The 20244-nt window shown below is 48.8% G+C and overlaps 1 protein-coding gene across 1 annotated transcript; it reads right to left on the bottom strand.

Annotated features, from left to right (window-relative positions):
* Positions 1-3636: 3636 nt before the first annotated feature.
* USP20 (ubiquitin specific peptidase 20) lies at positions 3637-20244 on the bottom strand. Its single transcript, XM_074161400.1, has 23 exons — positions 20164-20244; positions 19718-19771; positions 18944-19006; positions 18667-18798; positions 17993-18089; positions 17733-17802; positions 17031-17144; positions 15836-15914; positions 14082-14520; positions 13003-13154; positions 11674-11775; positions 11068-11240; positions 10484-10578; positions 10196-10229; positions 9711-9756; positions 9258-9438; positions 8679-8805; positions 8393-8562; positions 7670-7751; positions 7191-7299; positions 6668-6770; positions 6358-6429; positions 3637-5947 (listed from the first exon to the last, which is right to left on the bottom strand). The coding sequence occupies exons 1-23, from the start codon at positions 20242-20244 to the stop codon at positions 5787-5789; spliced, it is 2736 nt and encodes a 911-aa protein (XP_074017501.1). The 3' UTR covers positions 3637-5786.

Genomic DNA, 20244 nt, shown 5'->3' with positions numbered 1-20244 from the left:
CGTGTACGGAGTTTTTATAAACTTGGCAACTAGTTCCCAAAAGCCCTGATCTTAAAACTTACCGCAAGAAAAACCCAGCGCCGGTCCTGGATTGTAGCCTTCACGTGTTTATTCCGCTGCCTTTATTCAGGGTAACAAAGGAGTAATTTTTGTAGAATTTACCTTTTGCAAAATCCGAAGGACTAAAGATGCGACTGGTTTATAAAAACTCGGCTTCAATTTACTAATCTCGCCCAGAAGCGTGAACTGTACGTCCTACAAAATGTCATTATCCCCAGCAAAAGTCTCTAATGCCCTTTCTTAACACCTGTAAATAGAGAAGAAACATATTTACTGATACTGAAAGTTGTGTTTAATGCTGAGTATTTTTCAGAAGTTCATTTAATTTGATGCATATTGTTCTTTGGTTGTTTTTTTTGTTTCGTTTTGTTTTCCTGCCTGAAGTGTCAAAAGACCTAAAAGAAGCCAAATTCTATTTTAACATGAGGATGTCGAGCACTTTTTTTATTTGTATATGTGTGTGTATGTGTGTTTGAGCACTGATCTCTAGATCTCGGTGGCATCTCCGTGTTGTGATTTCATTGCCCAATGTAAAAGGTTCTGGTGTTGCCCATTCATTTCTGGAGACAGAATTCAACCAAATAAAGTGCTTCCATTTGAAAGCGAATATTGACCTTGTAACAATGAAAGGAAAGTTCTCCACGTATTTAAATAAACGTTTAATTCCGGAAATACAGTTTCACTGGACCCTTTTGATCGCCCGAAGAAGAAGAAAAATGGTTTTGTCACTTCTCTGTCCCGATAGAAAAGGCAGTGCCTCCTCGGGGCTCCTCTTTTGCTGAGGTTTTGTGGCCGTTACTCCCAGGGAGCTTCCTGCCTTCCCACAGACGCTTCCAGTTGGGAATGGGAACTGAGCTGGGACTCGCTGTTTCAGCCAGAAACAAGCGTTACAGCCCGAGACTCCCCTGAGCTGCTCTCCTGCTCCTTGTTCCTCTCCTTGGCTTTGGGAGGGATTTGGGGGTTGCTTCCAGCTGTAAAGGTTACAACAAAACAGCCCGTCCCAGCGGGGCGCTCCTACGCAGCTGCCGTGTTCAGAAGGATGATGGCACATTCTTACTCCTGGTATTTGGGGTTTTTTGGGTTTTATTTCCTATTATTTCATACTGGAACTTTCAGGTATTTGGAGTATTGATTTGGCTCTGCCTGTCCCACCCGGCCACCTCCATCTGGTGACTTCCAAGACACAGTTTTACCAAACTTTTACCTTTCCGGCTGGCGCTGAAGAGACAGTGAAGTGGTTGGGTTTGGGTGGTGGTTTAATTGGTCATCTGAGGAGAAAGACAAATGACTGTCCCAGTTGGGGTGGCCGATTTACTGGGGAAGGACATGGGGTCCTTCAGTAGGAGGCCACGAGAACTGGAAACTTGGGGAAAATACTTCCTCTAACAGAGTTGTACCTCGTCATCCCATCGTGACTGCTTTGGTGTGTTGGGTCTCGGCAGGTGTTTTTGATGCTGATTGTATACACCTTAAAACTACAGCTGTTGCGAGCCCAGCGAATCATGCCGGTGTGTGAAATACAGGGATGTTTCTCTTCACCAAATAATCTGAAACCCGGATGCATCTCCGTTAAGTCTGGGCGAGGGTATTTACAATTCCCTGATACAATGCAGGGTTGGTGAATCGTGTGTGTGTGTGTGTCTGTGTCTGTGTGTGTGTGTCTGTGTGTGTCTGTCTCTCCGGCTGAGACAGAAGCCCAGGCTGGCTTCGGGACACCTCCTCCATCCCCTGTTAGTCCAGTTCGTTGGAAACAGCCTCCCCGAGGATCCGTGAGGATTTGCAGCTGAACACTGGGAGCAGGCGACACCTGGCAGGTAATTCCCTTTGAAGCAGAGAGAGAGAGAGAGGTTTTTTTCCCTAAGGTCAGATTGCTGTATTGTTTTTTTTTAACAATTCCAGTTCTTTGCCAGCACCAATGAACATCCCTGTCAATTCGGGACAAACCAGTGCTGTTTATCAAACAGTCTGTTAGTTTTTGGGAAACGGTGAATAGGAGCAGGTGTCGGTTTGGCTCCCGTTTGGATTTACCTTGCGCGGTGTCGGCGTTGCTAACGGTAAATAGAAACAGCAGCACAAATGAGCGAGTGGAGGCTGGAGAGTGAAGCCAGGCCGAGCGATGGCCGGGGTGACAATAAAAGGAGTCTCTGCGTGGGACACCGGGCGCTTTGGCCAGTCGGGAAGGTGGGGACGTGCCACGGCAGCGGTGGGACACGGAGCTGGGCTGAAAGTAGGGCCGTGCCGTGCGCGGTCCCCGCAGCACCGGGGAAAGAGCGTGGGGCACGGAGCAGAGCTCCTCATCCCTGTGTCAGCTCCCGAGTGCTGGTCCGTCCCTGCGGAGGAGAGACGGCGGCGGAGGAGGAGGAGGAGCAGCACCTGGAAACTGAACTCCCCGGTGCCCCCAGGAGAGGAAGCAGATAGGGAGAGGGAGAAGAGGGAAGCAGATAACCTGCTCTGGGAGGAGGGAGCAGATGAGATAATCTCAATACTGAGGTAACCTCCATCAATCCAAAGCTTGAGCAGTTCCTTTATCTCCCCTTTCTTGCAATGGGCGAGGGACCTGATAAAATGAGGGGAAAATGAAGTGATTTGGAAAAGCAACTGTAAGAGTTAGCCATGAAACGCGGGCGGAGGGTCCCAAAGCTGGGTCTGAGCCCGTGCTCAGAAACACCGGAGCCGCAGGCTGCGGGAGGCAGGGAAAAGCAACACCCCCCTCAGATTTCAAATGAAACAGAGAGGCAGAACTAAGCTCCGAGCGCTTTAACGGACAGAGGGTAAGAAAAAGCACCGTTAGGGCTTTGCCAGAGCCGGGCTAGAGCGGTTTGTCTAGACGCTGCCTAATCCCCTCCCCAGGGGAGGGCGTGCGTTGCCGTCTCGGAGGGTTTGGGGCTGTTCCGCCGTTGCTGCGGTGACGGCGTTTGTTTGCGAGATGCGAGTTCTGGCGCTTGATTTCGGGTTGCTGAAGAACAAGCTCCAGGTTCTTATTAACCCAACCGGGGCTCGGTTCCCGCGGGTGTTTCAGGCTTCAGTCAGGCGGTGTCTGTTCTTCTGGCAGGGACTGGTCCATCCTCCAGCCCCTGCCTCGTTTAGCGGCTCCGTTAATTACCAGTGGCAGACCGCGGTCAGGGGCTGGCGAGAGCACAGCGGCTCCCGAGGCCCCGGGTGCAAAGCTGCTCTCATGGAAGCGTTCCCAGGGAAGCGGATTATCTCAGCGAGGACGTTTTGGCCACCAACAGGCGACAGAAAACTCTTCTAGAAACCCAGAGCAGCACAAGGAAACTTCAGCTACTTCCCGAGCGAGTCACTTCCAGAGCGAGGATGGTCAGGAACAGCACGTGCTGCTGGACGGTGCGGGCTTTTTGAGGGAAACTGGGCTGAAATGGGGTAAAGGAAAGATGGAAGTCTTTGTGAGCAGAGACTGCAAGGAGCCAGCCCCTTCCCCTCAACGCCCACAGTGTGGCCTGGGGCACCGGGGCCAGCGCAGCTCCCTGCTGCTCAGAAGGATCGTTACTGCAAGGCCTCTTGGCAGCAGGAAGTTTGGATTTTATTTATTTATTTTATTTGTTTATTGTTTTTTTTCAATAACACCATAAGCTCCCTGGAAGCCGCGAGACCCTCTGGCCGCGCCAGGCAGGCACCAGTCAGCAGCTCCTTGAATGCACACGTATTTATTGTAACACGTTTTCAGCACAAAGTATAGAACACTTAAGCACAGGAGTGTTATTACAATCTGTACAGCATCCTCCGGACGGCACGGACAAACACGGACATGCAGCCCCACGGGCTCTGCAGCGGGTTCGGGGGCGGCTGCAGCGCTGACAGAGACAGCTTAAAACAATGAGAAATCCCAACGGTGGCTCATTCTCCCTCCTCCCCTCGGGCCGGGCTGGGTACGTACAACATCCGATAAACAGGAGAGTAAAACCAACGTGCTGAGCCAGTTCCAGACAGTATTTTTAAAGGAAGAAGTTGCTGTTTGCAGCAAACATTTGGTCTAAAAAAAAAAAATCAATCTGAAGGCCACATTTTTCTTTCCAAATTCTCCCCTCCGACAGCCTTTCCCACTTTTAAGTCAAAGAGCAGCCTTTTCCTGCTCCCTCCCTCCCTCACGCGAGGAGCTCACGAGCTCCCAGCCCCCGGCTGAGTCTGGTACCACCAAGGCCAGAGTTGACGCTGTGGAATCATTCAGGTTCCGGCACCATGAGGAGACCGTTTGGTTCCTCAGCCCGTGAGAAGCCGCCTCTGCCTTGCTCTGCTTCCACTGACTGCAAAGGTTCCGCTGCTGCCTTTCTGACTTATGAGACGAACAAAGAACTTTAAAGAATAGCTGAGAAAAGTAGGGTTTAGCCTTTTTGGTCGTCATGCCTCTCTCCCTGCCTGCGATCGGACGCTCCGTGGCTGAGTCAGCAGCAGTAGATTGGGGAGCGAGTTATTTCTGTTCATTAAATGAGCCACTGATTACACAAACGATGTGTTGAGACGCTGGAGTGACCTCAGCATGGAGGTGGGGGCTTGTTTGCAGAAAGCAGCTCGTTCCTCAAAAGCTGCTTCGACAGCCTGGGCTCTGCCCAGCCAGGGCCCTTCCCCGGCACCGGCCAAGGGTCACCCACCTGAACAGGCTCTGGGCGAACTAACGGGCTCCTCCTCATCCTTCTCGTCCCCTTGGCTTCTCGTGACAGATGCAGGGACAGGTCTAGATTTAGTCTGAGAATGGGGTTATGGACCAGGACTCCTAAATCCTGCATTGGAGCTGTCCTGCTCCGCGGAAGGCTGCCCGTTCCCAGCTCTGAGCTGAAGCTGCTCGTGTCCCACCCCTGTGAGCTGAACGCCTGGAGGCTGCAACCTCCAAAGCTGCCAGGAGCTGCCATGGGGAAGAGCTCACCTTCCAGCTTTCTCTGAAAACGTGCTGAACACATGAGATCAGATACAAGGAGGAGAAAAAAAAATAATCTGGAGGACCACAAAGGGGTGGCTTTAGGAGCTGGGGAAGAAAGAAATGGCCTCTTTCAAAATTGCTTCGTTGATTACAACTGCATTTGCAAGAATTAGATAAAGAGCACAAGAAGGAAGTTGGGAGAGCTGCGCACCACAGCACAGAACCACCGGGAGGCCTTGGGGCTTAGTCAGCTTCAAAGACCAGGTTTCTCTAGTTACAACACTGCCCGCTGGAAACATAAATAACGGTTCATTATCTTTTATACATTTGAATTTAAAAGTGCCAAAAGCAAAACCTGCAAAGGAGCAGAGACTCTGTTCGCTGGGGACAAGCTGGGAGCGCTGGGTCCTGGCAGGCAAACAGAAGGGAGGGAGCTCGGGTGGAAACATCCCGGTGACGTTTGGCTGCTGCCTCCTACCACCGCCTTACCCAGGGATGAGTTCCAGGGAAGCTGCTTTTCTCCCAGCCTTGCCCAGCACCACCCCTGCATTCAGAGCCACATCAAAGGGCGGCGGAGGAGACCTGCCTTCCCCAGGAGCGGTGGTGGGAGCTGCACACACCCTCGCGTACCAGACAGCGGAAGAGGTTTGACTCCTCAGGATTCCCCAGCCTTCCATCCCCACACGGACGTAAAGAATCGTAGAATTGTTTGGGCTGGAAGGGACCTTAAAAATCATCCAGTTCCATCCCCCTGCCTCGGGCAGGGACACCTCCCACTAGACCAGGTTGCTCAAAAGCCCCATCCAACCTGGCCGTATCTGTGCCGTACCTTCCCTGCCCCGTCCCGCACAGATCACACAGCCCGCGTCTCCGCTTCGATCTTCTGCTCCCCGTGGAGGTTTTCCAGTTCTTGGACCTGGGCCACGTTCTGTCTGATGGCAATCTCCGGCCCCCCTCCATAGAGTGTGCTTAAATAAATCCACGTCTCCTCGGAAATCTGCCCGTAGTCAGCGCCTGAAAGGGACAACAGCAGAAGCGAGAGGTGAGCAGTGCTCTGTGCCGCCACCAGAGGGACAGGCTGGTGCGCCACAACCCAAGGGTGTCTTCTCCAACCGCCTGGCCCTGCTCACCCCCAGGAAAAGCGAGGCACGAGTGGTTCCTCCAGCTGCACAGTCCATACCCACTGAAGCCCCCACCCTGCTGCCAGCTTTGCGCTGCACAGCGGTCCCCACCAGCCCTCCGCAGTGCCGCCTGCTGCTGGAACCCACCGGGGCTCGGCAGCAGAGTCACCAACTGCTGTGGGGTCACTTCTTCCTTTCCCTGAGAGGAACTGAGCAGCAACAGCCCATAATGCCAGCGCCTGCCTGAGCCCTCTCCCGTGTGTGGCAGTGAAGGAGCTGCCCGACAGCAAGCACAAGCCTTACCCTGCTTGACTTGCACGTGGCCGCCTGCTTTCGTGAGTGCAATCTTGCTGTTGTCAATGGGTCCGGGAGGCTCTGTAAGAAGAGAACAAACATGTCAAAACCCATCCTGCTTTTCACGTTGCCACCAGATCAGCTTATTTCCCAATGTTATTTCTGCCCTGCCCTGGGCACCGGCGGGCGCAGCGGCTGGTGTCTTCGTTCAGTCTCAGGTTGCACCACTCGGGCACGGAGCTCACTGAGGAACCCAAAGAGACTTGTTTCCATTCCGCCTCCCGCCCCTGACGGACTCCAGAGGTCTCTGGCTTCTTACCGTTATCCTTCCCCTTGACAAAGGCTTCCCACTCCCGGAACCACTGCATGCTGATACAGTAGATAACACTTGGAGACTCCTCTGCCTGGAAAGCCTTGTTCAGCTGGGAGAGGAGAGAACAGAGACACGCAGGAAGGATTTAGTCACTCCCGAGACCTGGGGGAGCCCCTTCTGTTACCTGTAAGGCAGCCTTGCCCTTCTTCAGATGAACCCCTTGTAATTCTACCACCTTCCTCACAACCTGTTCCTGCTCACTAGAGCAGGAAAGAGACTGAAACCAAGGATGGTTTCAAACTCCATGTCTGCAGCCAGGCACAGCATTATTCTCTTCCAGCTCCCCCTCCCCGTGCTGCAAGCACTGGGGAACCCCAAGATCAGTCTCCTGGCCATGCTGTAGATCAGGAAAAGGGGTCTGGAAAATAAGTCTGGAAACCAGGGGCAGGAGTTTTCCACTATCTGTGACAGGTCTCCGTTTCCCACCTCTGCCCCTTGCTTGTTGCTTCCAGGTGCTTCCCATACGAACCTTGATGAAGGTGTCGATCTCAATTCTCCTGCGTTTGGCGAGGGCTTCAATCTCCACTTGGCAAATGGAGCACACGTACAGATGGTTCACAGCAGGGCCACCCCCGAACCTGAGCCCAGGAAGAGAGGGAGGGGAATGGAGAACGGCTGAATGGAGAAGGGAATGGCAACACTTCCCAGCCCTGAATCCTACAGAGATGAGTTTTTATCTACTCTAGACGCTGGTGAAGGACATGAATCTGCAGCTGAATGGAGGGTGCTGCCTCAACATAGTGAGGGTCACCATATTGCTCTGGAGCAATTGATATAGTTCATTTTGATTTAAATTTGGAGGCTCTACCAAATACCAGTCCTTACCAGTCCACACCAAGCACTGCACGCCTTTAAGGGGCCCTGGGAAGGCCTTGTCTTGGTCGCTGCCTGAGAGGTGAAACAAAACCCAGAACTCATGGGGAGGAAGAACGAAGTGGCCATACTCACCTGTTGTAGAGATATTCCCACACATTCTGGGGTAGAATCACAACCAGGTCATCGATGTAGTGGTATTTATTAGGAGGGATCCCTGTGGAGGAAAGGCAAGAGGGAGAGTTAACCAGGGAATTTATTATTGCTGGGTAAAGACACAAATAAAAAAAGGCAGATCTTCCTTGCTGAAAACTCCCCGATTCCAGAATCTGCTTCCTCTGCTAATGGAAGGCAGTCAAGAGTTCATCAACTGGGGAGGTTTCTCAATTCGTGGCCTCAATTTCTAATCAAGTGCTTTATTTCCAGTTGGAGATTTATAAACACAAGGGCTCCCCAGCGTGGCAGATGAAGAAGCAGAATGATAGAACGTGGTATCAGCTCTCCTCGGTAGCGCATCCTCCTCCATTCTGCAAACAAACACTGAAGGCCAACTTTGCAGATAGCGTACACAGATAAAGGCTGTCTTATCTGCCTCCTACAGGTTTGTTTTTAAAAACAAATGGAGAACTGAAAAACTGTTGTTTCCCAGCACTACACATCCCTCTGGGCCTCTGATCAGCAGGACAATGGGGTAATTGTCTCCTCTCTCCCTGAGGGATGGATGCCAAAGAAGCGGGTCCTGGGTCCTGCGTGTATCAGGATGGCAGCTGGAGCTTTTTCTCTACATTTGTTAATGGCCCAGGAATAATAAAGGTCCAGCTGCGAGGGGTGTTCCCAGGTCCAGCAGCGCTGCCTTACCTCCATGAGAGCACAGGAAGGTGTGGTTGGTGATGGGACCGGGCTCAGCAAAGGTGTTGAATTTATTGAGCCACTCTCGAGAGATGTAGAACTGGAGTAAACTGTGCTCCTTCATGCTGGCAAGAGACACCACCTTCTGACGCTCTCGCACAGCTTCTTCGCTGCTTTTCCTTAAGCGGGGAAAGGAAAAGAAAATTAAGCAATTCTTGAAAACTTACGTTTGAGAAATGCATTTCTGTGTGTTCTGCCACCAGCAAGGGACGGCTGCATCCAGGGCACAGCTCACCTGTAGAACAAGACGTAGGCTTCAGCGTTCTGTACCACGGTCTCGTGGACTTCAGTGACGTACTGGTCATCGAACTCGTACCACTGGCCGTTGATGACGTTCTGGCAGTAGGCTATGTAGTGCCCACCTGTAACGGAGAAAACACGACACGGCTGGAACTCGGAGTGCAGACAGAAGTCAGGCCTGGGGTAATGGCAGCAGCACCAACAGGATTAGCTGCTGGCAGAGAACAGAGGGAGAGCCAAAAAAAAAAATAATAAAAAAAAGCATAATTCCTCTTCAGGCAAACTGTGCAGGAGTGGGGGAGCCTGGCACTGTCACCCTGGTTTGTCTTCCTCAGAAAGGGCCTCTCAGTGAGACTGAACATTGGAAAAGGCTTTGAGCCAAGCCAGTGGTGAAGCTGAAATAGCTGCAGGGGATCTGTCAGAAGCTGCTGGGTTCCCTTTCCAAAGGGTGGAGGCTGGGAACAGGGGGGGCACTTCACCCCAGAGAGGTGTTGGCCTGGGACACAATTCTGCTTCGCTTATGCTCATCTCCTCCCTGTCCTTCTCTGCTCGTACTCCCAGAAGAAGGACTTACTGCCTGCGGTGCCGTGGTGACAGATGACTGACAGGAGGTCGTAGGTGGTGATCTGGGAGATACATTCCTTGGCCAGGAAAGGTCGCAGATCCAGCCCTTCCAAGGGGAAGGAGACGTGACTGTTGATCTTGAAGGAATACATCACCTCATGCCGGAACCGTTTCAAGTGGATGCAAAGAATCTAAAAGACCAAAGCCAGAGAACACCAAAGTGCGGTTTTGCTGCGGGTACTCTGATAAAACAGCACATCCGTGCGTCTGATCTTTGCAAGAGTTCTTTGCCTGTTAGTCATGAAACCTGCTGGCTCATCAGCTTAGGATGGGGAAGTCTCTTCTGGTCTAGATGGAGGACTTTGCCACCAAAACAAATTGCTATTTCTGTTCTACCTGTAGCCTCCTTAACTCCTCAGTGGCTGCTAAAATAAAAAATAGGAAACACAGTGCTTTTACTCACCTCTGGCAGGCGGAGGACTTTGCAGTACTTTACTCCATTCCGCAGTCTGAGGGAGGAAAAGAAACCAGCTGTGAGAAACCTCTAAAGCAAAGGGATGCCAGAAGGCAAGGCTGGGTCTTGCTCGCTTTGAAATCCAAGATAAATCCTGAATTCCAGCAGCAACAAATTCAGGCTCTTTGCGGCATCATTCCCAAATGAGGCATAAGCAGTTTGCAGTGCCTCTTCTTTCTAATACAATAGCTCCATTACTGCCAAGCCACATCCCTGTTGGATCCTTTTTCCTTTCTTTTCCCCCCAAAGCCAGCACTTTTCCTATCTGTGATCAATGAACACTCAAGACCAGGGGTCTGGTATAAGGCAAGGCAGATTTCACATGTCACTCGGCAGAAGAAACGTCCAGGCAAAGAGCAGAGCAAAATGTTTGACAGCAGCACAGGGGAATGAGATTCCAGAAATACAACACGATACACGTAACACAAACTTACTTTTTACACCGTTCACAGCTGTACATGTTGTCCCCTGTAGACAAAGAGGAGAAAGCAGTTACTCAGAGCACACAATGACGTGGCTACATTGCCACCCAGTGCAGAGAAACCAAGTTAAGTAACCTCTTGGAGAAGCCGGGGTGAGAAAAGATCAAACCAAACACTTCTCTCTAAGTGAAATCCTGAGGCTTTCCAGAAGATTTAATCTGCCCCCAAAATGTACATGAAATACCCCTCCAGGTGGCTTTCCTTGTTTGGTGCTGTCAGACCCCACTGAAGAAAACTCACCCTTCAACTCATCGGCGGCAAAAAAGGCAGCAAGACAATCCTCCAGCGTCACAACAGGACCCCAAAACCAGCTGGGGATACAGGACACCACAAATCTGCAGCAGAGAGAGGATTAAGAGAGAGAGTTAGACATAAAATAGCTGGATGCTTTGGTGTACAAAATCCCAAACGGATGATGGGTTTCCTTCTGGCTGTAGGGCCTAAGCTCATCACACATCCCAGAGGAGCAGGGAAAGCATCATTTCTCTCAGCTGATGTTCCCACTGCGATTGCTCAAACTGGAAATGATTTGGGAAAACTGCACCGGGAATTAATTTGCTCTTGAGGGCAAGACTGAGCTAAAGGCAAAATTAAGTGAGATATTATCAGCTGCACAAGAGATCTCAAGGTCTACGAGAGACCTGGAGGAACAGTAGCAACTGTTTTACATGAAAAGGCTCAAAGATCTGTGAGGTACCACATGCTGTCATCCAAGGAATGGTTCCAATTGACATTCTGCTGGGAACACCACTGGTAAGGGACAGCTGCCTTCCCGCACGGCAGGGCAAACCCCAGAAAGAAGAGGTCCTGCATAGGGAACACACCTCCGGATGTACTCCATGATAAAAGCAATCCAGCCCTGTGAGGCGTAGTTGTCCCCACATGTCCCTGTTTTCGCTGGCACGTTTTGGTAGATGGCTGAGTGCAGCTTGGCCAAGTCCTCCTTCCCTGGGATTGGGAGTGACAGGTCCTGGAATGTCTCCACCGTCGTAGAAACCTGGAAATATCCAAGAGGAAGAGGTCTGGGTTTCCTCAGCATGTAATGGAGCTGGGACCTGACCTTCATCACTTTTTATCACTGCCTGAATTTTGGCTAGGCTGGAAACCGGAGCTGGCGGTAACAACTCGCTCTGGCTAGTTACTCTTTACTGCTGTCAGCAGGATGATTTTTGTCATGGTTTTTGTAGCACTGGAATCAGTTTTCTAATGTGAATGGGATACCTGTAGGCCAACTCAGTAACAGGGATAAGCAAACAGACCCCTAGAGAGAAATACAACTTGGCATGGCAGGTTTCCCCCATCCACCTCTCATTTTTAGCAGGCCCTACTGCATCCCAGGGTGTTTAGAAACAGAAGCACCACTTCCCAAGAAGAGATCTACCAGCCAGAGGACTGTGAGCTCTCTGACCAACAGCCAGCAGGAGACTCACTCTGTCGCAGGTCAGGCACTGCACCAGGCTGAGAATGGAGCCATCAAAGATGTCAGAAATCACACTGCGGTAACGAAGTTCTTTCTTCTTTTTCCCGGAAGCCTGCATCTGGGCTGAAAGACAGACAAGGGAGACCCATCGTGTAGCAACTCCTTCCCAGGCTCCCATCTCAGTAGAAGAAGACAGGACAAGTGCTGTCCTGCACGTTCAGACACTGCTTGCGTGTCAGTGAGACAGTGGAGCCCACTGTAAACGGACACGCAGAACAGCGCTGCGTCGGGTGGTACAAGAAAGGGGGAGGCAGCCAAGTGAGCCAACACAAACGTGCCAGCTCTCAGCGGGCAGAAATTGCCTTACTGGAAATCTTGTTTCCATCCTCTTACTACATGTTCTGAAGCCTGGCCCTGCCACAGAGAGTCCCCGCTTTTCTGAGGTCTTGCAACACTTTGCTCTAAGCTTTACACTCTACCTCCTCTCCCCCCTCACCTGCCTGTGTACTTTGTCCCTTTTTATTCCCCCCTCTGACGTTTACCACGTGTTCCCCAGGTGTCTTGCACTGGAGGGGACTCGCCAGAGCAGGGACTGGCCAAACACACAGTTTTGTTTAATAACAAAACCTCTTCCCCACGCACACGTGCATGGAGACAGAGTGCTTTTATCTGGCCAGAACATCTGTGGCTGCGCTGAGCTCAGCCAAGGGGCCAGGACACAGCGGAGGAAAGAATGCCATTATTGAGCAGCTGTAGGGACAGCGGTATAAGCACACGCCATTGTGCTTGCAGACTACGCAATGCTGAGGGATTTCGATTTGCAATTTGCTCGGGATGATAACAACAGGAGCCAAGCTCCACTCTGAAGCCTAACACTGCTCCCAGCACTGGACTGACATCTGCAGCCTTAATTCTATTATTGTGAGCCCACGATGTCTGAGAGGCAGGAAGCTCGCTCTCGGTAACATCATCTTTTACAGTCCTCTGGCCCACATGCTATGAAATTCAAGTCTGGCAGCCAAATGTTTACACATCTCCACACTCCCCTAAAGGACAGAGCTTGTGCCTGGGACTTCACAGCCATTTTATTAATAACAAACACAACATGCAGACGCAGACATGGAAATCATTTCAGGCTCCAATATAAGAGCAAACTAGAACATATGTTGTGCCCAGAGCTTGGCTTTACCTGTTTGTTTACTAGTGCCTAGTACTATTATAGCTAGCACTAATATCAAGGAGAATCAGCACTTCTTACAGCTGTTGTCAAGAACCATGGACGAATTCCTTCTCTCTTCTGTAAATGAACCCTTTCTCCCCAGTTTGCCTCCCAGCACACACTCTTTGCACTACCTTTCTTGAGTACGTAGGAAGGTCCAAGCCTGGCAGGACTGGAGCGAGGAGGGCTGCTGGAGAGCTTAGAGTGCATTTCATGATGGACAGGACTGCAGGGGCGTGAGGAGCAGCGCACGTAGGCATCATTGTCAGGTTCTGTTTGGGAAAACGGGGAGGGAGAAGGGCACTGGTGAAAATCCTAGTTATGGAAGGCAACCCTACTGCAGTCAGTGTCAGCCCAGCCCTGGTTCCAGCACAGAATCTTCCCCACTATGCACAATTCAGTGTCTGTTAACAGTCCTTCTTGCACAGGTTGGCAGACACAGCTCCCTCAGCGCATGGATAAGAGTGCATACAGAGCTATACCAAACAGCTAATAATCACATATAAAAAAAAAGCAACACCCCACCATTTTTTCACACTTATGACTAATTAGGTTTTACAGCTTGCTCCTGTATCCCTAATGCACATAAACAGCGCTGCTGTCTTCAGTGCCAGTTGGCAGAGTAAGACTCTTACATAAAGAAGTGTTGAAAGATGGGATGTGTTCAGTCTGAGGTGACTCCACACCTACATCTGAACTGCTGCTCTTTTCTCTTCCCTGAGACACAGAAACGCATGAACTGTGCATCTCCCTTTTCTCTCCACAAAGCCCACAGTCCAGCATTAACAAATATAATCTTCCACATCTATCACCCCAGGCCAGCCTATCAAGTAAAGCAATGTACACATATAAACCCTTTTTTTTTTCTTAAATTAGGAAACGGCATAAATACGGCATTTACAGTTTGGCAGAGGCAGCTGTCACTGCCTTCAGGACATGGTCTGTACTCAGCTCTGTAGTACTTTAGCCTGGCCAAGCACCTCTCTGGCTTATGTACTACATTTGCTTCCCAAAGGAATTGTCCACAAAGGCAGAACTACTGCCAGGGACGCTGAAGAAAGTCTTGGATGCAAAAATCTTTTGAAACCCACAGAGGGAAAGTCGTATTATTTGTTGTTTGCCACTGCACTACAGCACTGTCCCTGTGTAGGATGATACCATGTCTTCTCACAGCTAACACGGCTGGAAGGGGTTTATACCTGGTGTCCTACAAGGGCTGGAAGGACGGGGGGCTGGCAGCATCTCAGGTGAGGCTCTACCATCAACTGGCATCATAGTGGTATCAACATCTGCATCCTCATCCACCTGCTCCGAGTTGCTGCGCCGATGGCCACAGGAGAACTTCCTGTCCTTCATCCTCTCTTTCTCGGAGATCCCCCTCCCTGCTTCGTCCTGGATCAGCAGTTCTGTCTCTGCCAGGGAGCTGCTGCCCATGCTGCCTGTGGGGCGGCTCTGGCCATCTTCACCCCTGTCACTGCTTGAGTCACAGGAAAGGAACTCATCCTCCGAAGGACTCCGGTCCCCTTCTCGCTTGTCATCCTGGTCACTGATATCCAAATCCCTCGTCTCTGCAACAATTGGTTCCTTCAGTTCTTCATGAAGCTGATCCATCAGGCACCGCAGGAACTCCTGAGTGTCCTGCAAAATAGGAGTAATTCCATGTTATTATCCATCCAGAGAGGGAGAAAAGAGGAGGTGGCTCCATTCACAGCCTCTATAAATGCTGCCCACAAAGTTCAGCCACCTCGGCAACACAAAGAGACCCTACAGCAGAGAGAGCACCGTGGCTATGTACCAAGAAGCCTGTCTGCTACATAAATGTTTCTAACTCCTAAATGATAAAAGACCCAATTTTTATCTAAACATCTTCAGCTGAAAGACACTGAAAAGCCAGAGAGCAGCCGCAGCACGCAAACCATGAGCTTATTTATCAGGGGTTTGCCACTGATAAGAGGCGAGAGACAAGGAGAAGCCTAATGAGGACAGCAGGCCATGGAGAACAGACTCTTTCTTGCCCACAAAACAAATGTCATGAGCACTGACTTCTGCTTACAGCAATCCCTCTCCTAGAGAGGGCAGATTAAAATCTTTAATAGAGAATGGAACCAGAATGCAAAGACAATACAGTCTAGGTGCAAGATCCTACATTCATAATACATGGTAAAAGAACTGATACACCAGCTTCAAAGGACCTTCTGGAAAGCGACTTGGTATTTTGACAACTCCAGAAAGTTAATTATGTTTCTGTTATTTTAATAGAGTTTGGCTTTTAGCCTGCCCTGTCTTCCTTTCAACGTTATCTCTTTACAGCAGAGTTTTCCAATCCAACGTATTTCACATGAAAGGTAAATATAGAAGTTCTTTCATTAATCATTATTTTTATCCTCTGTTTTGATTTCCTGTCAGTTTCACAGTTTAGATGTACTGTCACTTCTCTTGTAAATTTTATAATCACGGTTTGATGTTTACATTCTATTCTGAAGAATAAACACAAGAGCTATGCTGATAAAAACCTCAAAGATAAAAAAAAGATACTATCTTCAAATAAGATTTAATTTGCTGTAATTCACCAGAAAAAGAATAGAGAACATTCCTATCTTTAACTTTTTAGTACAGATTTATCCAGGTTTCTCAGCTTTCATTTGAATAAATAATATTTAGCTCTCATATAGCATGTACCAATAGATCTCAAAGTCCTTCGTAAAGGAGGTGACCATAATTTCAGAGGCGAGAAAGCTGACACAGGAAAAGGCACTGCTTTGGTACCAGCAAGCCAGAGCCAGAGCTCGGAGGAGAACCAAGGTCTCCTAAATCCCACACAAGTGCTCTGTCAGATACAAAACAGGCATGACCCCTGAGCTCACACTTGTCCTTCCAAACACAAGCACCAGCGCTGCAGGAAATAAAATCCCACCATCTTTGGCATAATGGCATGTTTTTGTTGAGGCCCCACCTGCTGCGCGTAGCCTCGGAACATGGGGTTGACGAGTTTAATTCCATGGGACAGACTGCTTGGAACAACGTAACTCGGGCTGTTTAGATATGGGGGGGAAAAAAAAAAAAAAGAAAGAAAAAAAAAAAGGCAGTTAGTTTGCTTATCAGGCCTGGAGCCAGTTTGTCTAATATGTCATAGAACAGGGTGTGGTAACTTGTTAAAGAGCACAAAAGATAATTATGCACCTGCAAAGGCTGGGCATATATTTCTCTATTAGCTGAATGACAGACAAATTAAGAGACAGAAAACCTCTCGCAGTCATTTCAGTCTCTCCTTCAAGAGAGACTCTTCCCTAGAGCATGTTTAACTTAAAGCTCCATCCACACTTCAAACTGTCTCAAGTGATCCTTTCCAGAGCAGGGTTTTGCAATTAGTCACTGGGTTTGATTTCGCAGCCCCATGTCTGTCTCAAAATCTGGGTGGGCTGACCACCCAGTAAACGAGGTAAATCAAAGCCAGTATTAAAATTATATTGCTTCAAAGTCTACAGCCTTCTCTTCCAGAAAGACACAGTTCGCTTTTGCTCTTTATCTTGCTTATCCCTTGTTAACAGCTAACATGAAACAAACATGCAATGCCATTTAAATTTCTGGTTTGATTTTTTTTTTCCAAGCAGATATCTTCAGATTTAAGCATAGTTGCATTATTTTATGCTTTCCTTTGAACTGGTCTAGAATTTCAACCAATAGCAAACATTTCCCAAGAGGTCATTGGCATTTTCCACTCTCTTTGGCAAAAATCTCTGTGTCGCTTTTTCCACCCAAATCATCAATCTCTCTGCAGTGCAATTAAGTGCTGGTCAGTCCATGCAAAATACTCAGAAATGGCCAAGAGTATTCCCTTACTCCATCATTTTCCTTCATTGCCAATAGGGAAGCTATATAAAAAACAATTTCTTCCTTTTTAAAGTTGTAACATTAAGAATGTATTCTTTTCACTGACATCAATATGCCCATTTTATCATGGGTAGCAGGATATGGGATCTCCTCGATGTGGGGGAATCCTCCCATACCCATCTACACAGGGTTTGAACTCACTGCCTCAGACAATGCACTTATCCCTGAAGAGCAAATTTCCTCTTTACCGATGCCAGACTTCAAAACTAACCTAAGCATGAAACCTGTCAAGGTAAGATTAGGGAGTGAGCACTCACCGCTTCTTATGCCAAACCTCAGACACCAACTTCTGGTAACTTTTGCACAGGGCTGGTTTCTTATCGGTACGGACCAGTCCGCCACATTCCAGAAAAAACTGTGTGAGAGGTGGGCTACGAGAAAAAAAAAAGAGAAGAATTCAGTGCACAGAAATCTCTCCTCTGCTTTTATTTATTGATCAAAACTTAATTGCATGCCTTTTCAAAAGCATGCTTAAGATACTGTTTTAAATCGATGGAAAAGTTATTCCAGGTGCAGACTTGTCTCCTAACTTGAAATAAATGAAAAAGGCTGGTCTGAATCTGCTCCCAGTATAGAGAAGAAATCCTGGGATTAGTTCTCAGCAGGGTGGCAGGAGAATATTTTAGGCTATGGGTTGTTTAGAACGATATCACTGGGGAGAATAAAGAGATGTGACGTGCCTTCCCAAACCATGAATACATTTCTGTCACAATAGAAAGGATGAAGTTTTACTTCCAGCGCTCATCTAAACATGAGTCTTGTGTATGTAGCCACAAGTTGGCTTCTCACTCAGTCTCCTATTGGCAAACTTCTGTTCCCCTGAACAAGCAGTAATTTTCTCCGCACCCAGCCTGGCTGATTTCTCTTTGCAAGACTCAGGAAGGTCTCAGATCAGAGGCGCCACTTTTGATCCTTAGTGAAGTCCAGTAAAGCCTCCACTGAAAGGCCCCAGTGCCTACCAGTTAGAGAGAGCCTGAAGTGCCGCATTCATGTAGCAAGAGTTCCCAAGATTTTTCATTCCAGTAAGGCCTGAAGCACAAACAAGAGAGGCATGAAACACTTTCCAGATGAGCTGCTTTCTACATTCCTCCCCAAAGGAGAGGGAATTTAGCCCTTCCTAGGGAATCTCTGCACTCTGCTCCTAGGAACCTCTCCAAGCAGGTCCTGCAGATTGCAGAGTTACACTCCCAGCCCTTTCATCAACTGGGTGCAGGCTTACCTCTTGGTTTCAAATCATCATCCTCTGATTCAGATTCACCTTCATCAGCCACTGCAATCGGAACAGCTTTCAAAGGGTGAGCAGGCAGTGGAGAATCCTAGATTAAAGACAGAGACATAAGCATCAGCGAGAGTCCTGCTTTAAAAGATGAGTTGAGAGAGGTATTATCTTACACATAAATAGAGCCACCCTTTAAAAAAAACCACGCTGGAGAGAGAAGAACCAGTTGCACTGTCTCTCCTTTTCACTAATGCAAGGAGGGAGTGAAAACTACTATTACTGCTTCCAGGACACATGGGAGGAGAGGCACCAGGAACATGCAGCAGTGTCACAAGTACACGTGTTTCTGGCCCAACAGCTAAAATCTCCACGGGCCGTGCATTGAAAATGAAGATGTGACAGCTGTGGTTCCTCCTAGAAAGAACCCCACAGAATAGGCTAGATGAGGTTAAAAAAAAAGTCAAAATGGATATTCAAGTCGTCTGGGAGTCTTCTTGTTGGGAGATCTCATAAAGCAAGGCTAGTGGTCCTCTGATTACAGGTAGCCACTTCCAGTGGAAGAGTTCCTATCACAATAGCCTGGACAACAGCGGAAACCTCTTGGCTAATTTTGCAACAGGTAAACAAAACCCCTGTTGAGCGTTCTGCCCTGCCACGTTGTGACACAGACCCACCGGTTCAGAGAACTTTACTGGGGGTGACTGTGTGTGCGCTGCCAGCCGCTGGTCCAAGAACACCTCCTTTTCACAAGCGTAGCACCAGATGCGGAAAGTGGTCAGATTCACCGTCAGGTTGTGTTTTTTGGCCTAAAAAAAATAAAAAGGTGAAATAATTAATCTAATTTGACAGCTGGCTCAGGCTGACTGAGGACTATCAGAACTGGGCAGAGGAGGATTAGGTAGTGGGAAGAATCCAACTCTGTCTTAAGGTGGACAACAGAGAAAAGCTCACCTGTGCATGAAGCGTGCTGTGGTCAGCAAAGGACTCCCCACAACCGACATAAGGACAACCGACCTAGTGAGAGAAAAGAGCAAAAGCACAACAGGCACAACAAATTAGACCCTTCACAAAAGAGTCTGCAACTCCAGTCCCACCGGCAGCTGCAACTTCAGAATTGATCTCGCCAGTTTTCTAACCTGCTTTTTTGTTCAGGGCCCAGAATAAGATGGAAAATTGGAATTGTTTGACTTAAGAAAGCAAACCTGGAACCAGGTTTTCTGGAACCCACGTAAAGACTCCATCCCAAGGCAATTGCTCCAATGGGCAGCTCATTTGAGCAGTCTCAAAACACCTGGGCATTCCAGTGTAAAAATAAACTGCCCCTGCCCGCCTGCATGCCCCTCGTCATTCCTCTCTGCCTCACGGCCCTGAGGAGCGCTTTCCGAGGGCTCACACTTGCAGCCTCCCTTCCCAGTTGCCAGCAGAGGCAGGACCCAGGCAACAGTAAATACTGGGCATTTTATTCATTCCTATTGGGACTACCAGAGGGCAATCACCTACAAGGAATGACCTGTTATATCTTGGCATATTCTGACAGTGTTAGCCTTTAATCTAGGGAGTCTTTTCCTTGAAATACATCAAAAAACGGTGGATCGTTCCACTGTGAACCCCCTCTTTGCTTCCCGCTCTTTTTTTTTTTAGTACAATACTTTCTTTATTTTTTTTTAATTTATACTAAAGAGAAGTCCCACCATATCATGCACACAAATAGCAAGCCATTGTTACCTGAAGGCAAGCCCAGAGATTTGGTCCCACAGCTCCACAAGACTGGCAAGTTCCCTGCATATTCATGATAAAAGAAGGTTTGTTTGCATGTTTGGTTTTTAAGTAACCTGGTTCTTCAAGAGTGGGAAAATTCTCTATAAGACAGGCCTCGCCAACCTGCAGCTCACAGTATATCATTTCTTAATATCACACTTCCAATTAAATATACACTTTGCAGCATTTTAGCTAAGTGACACATTTAAGCAGGATAAAATGACAGTGAGAAATAGATCAGATGGGGCAGGCAAAGGCTTATTTTACGGACCTGTGCAGGGTACAGCAGCATTGGAAGAAGAGTTTCTGCCTCTCATCTATGGAGACAGGCAGCATTTTCTTTGAAAAACAAACATGCAAACCCGTGCACAATAGCTAAAAGGGGAAGGACTGGCGACCAGAGCACCCCATACCTTGGATTTGAGCAGCAGATCATCCCTGGTCACCTCTCCTATGGAATCCAGGTGAGGACAGATGTCTCTTGTATCCCCCAT

Source organism: Numenius arquata, chromosome 19, assembly GCF_964106895.1.
Source record: "Numenius arquata chromosome 19, bNumArq3.hap1.1, whole genome shotgun sequence".
Taxonomy (NCBI): Eukaryota; Metazoa; Chordata; class Aves; order Charadriiformes; family Scolopacidae; genus Numenius; species Numenius arquata.
The sequence above is the reverse complement of the archived record's forward strand: the minus strand, read 5'-3'. Positions and strand labels throughout refer to the sequence as shown.

Bases quoted from the DNA above. Each gene is read 5' to 3' on its own strand.
- USP20 (XM_074161400.1), bottom strand. From the start codon at position 20,244: ATGGGGGATACAAGAGACATCTGTCCTCACCTGGATTCCATAGGAGAG. The intron at 8,563-8,678 runs GTGAGCTGTGCC...TCCCCGCTTAAG, and splicing joins GCCTACGTCTTGTTCTACAG to GAAAAGCAGCGAAGAAGCTG. The intron at 7,752-8,392 runs GTAAGGCAGCGC...TTTCCTCCACAG, and splicing joins CTTCCTGTGCTCTCATGGAG to GGATCCCTCCTAATAAATAC.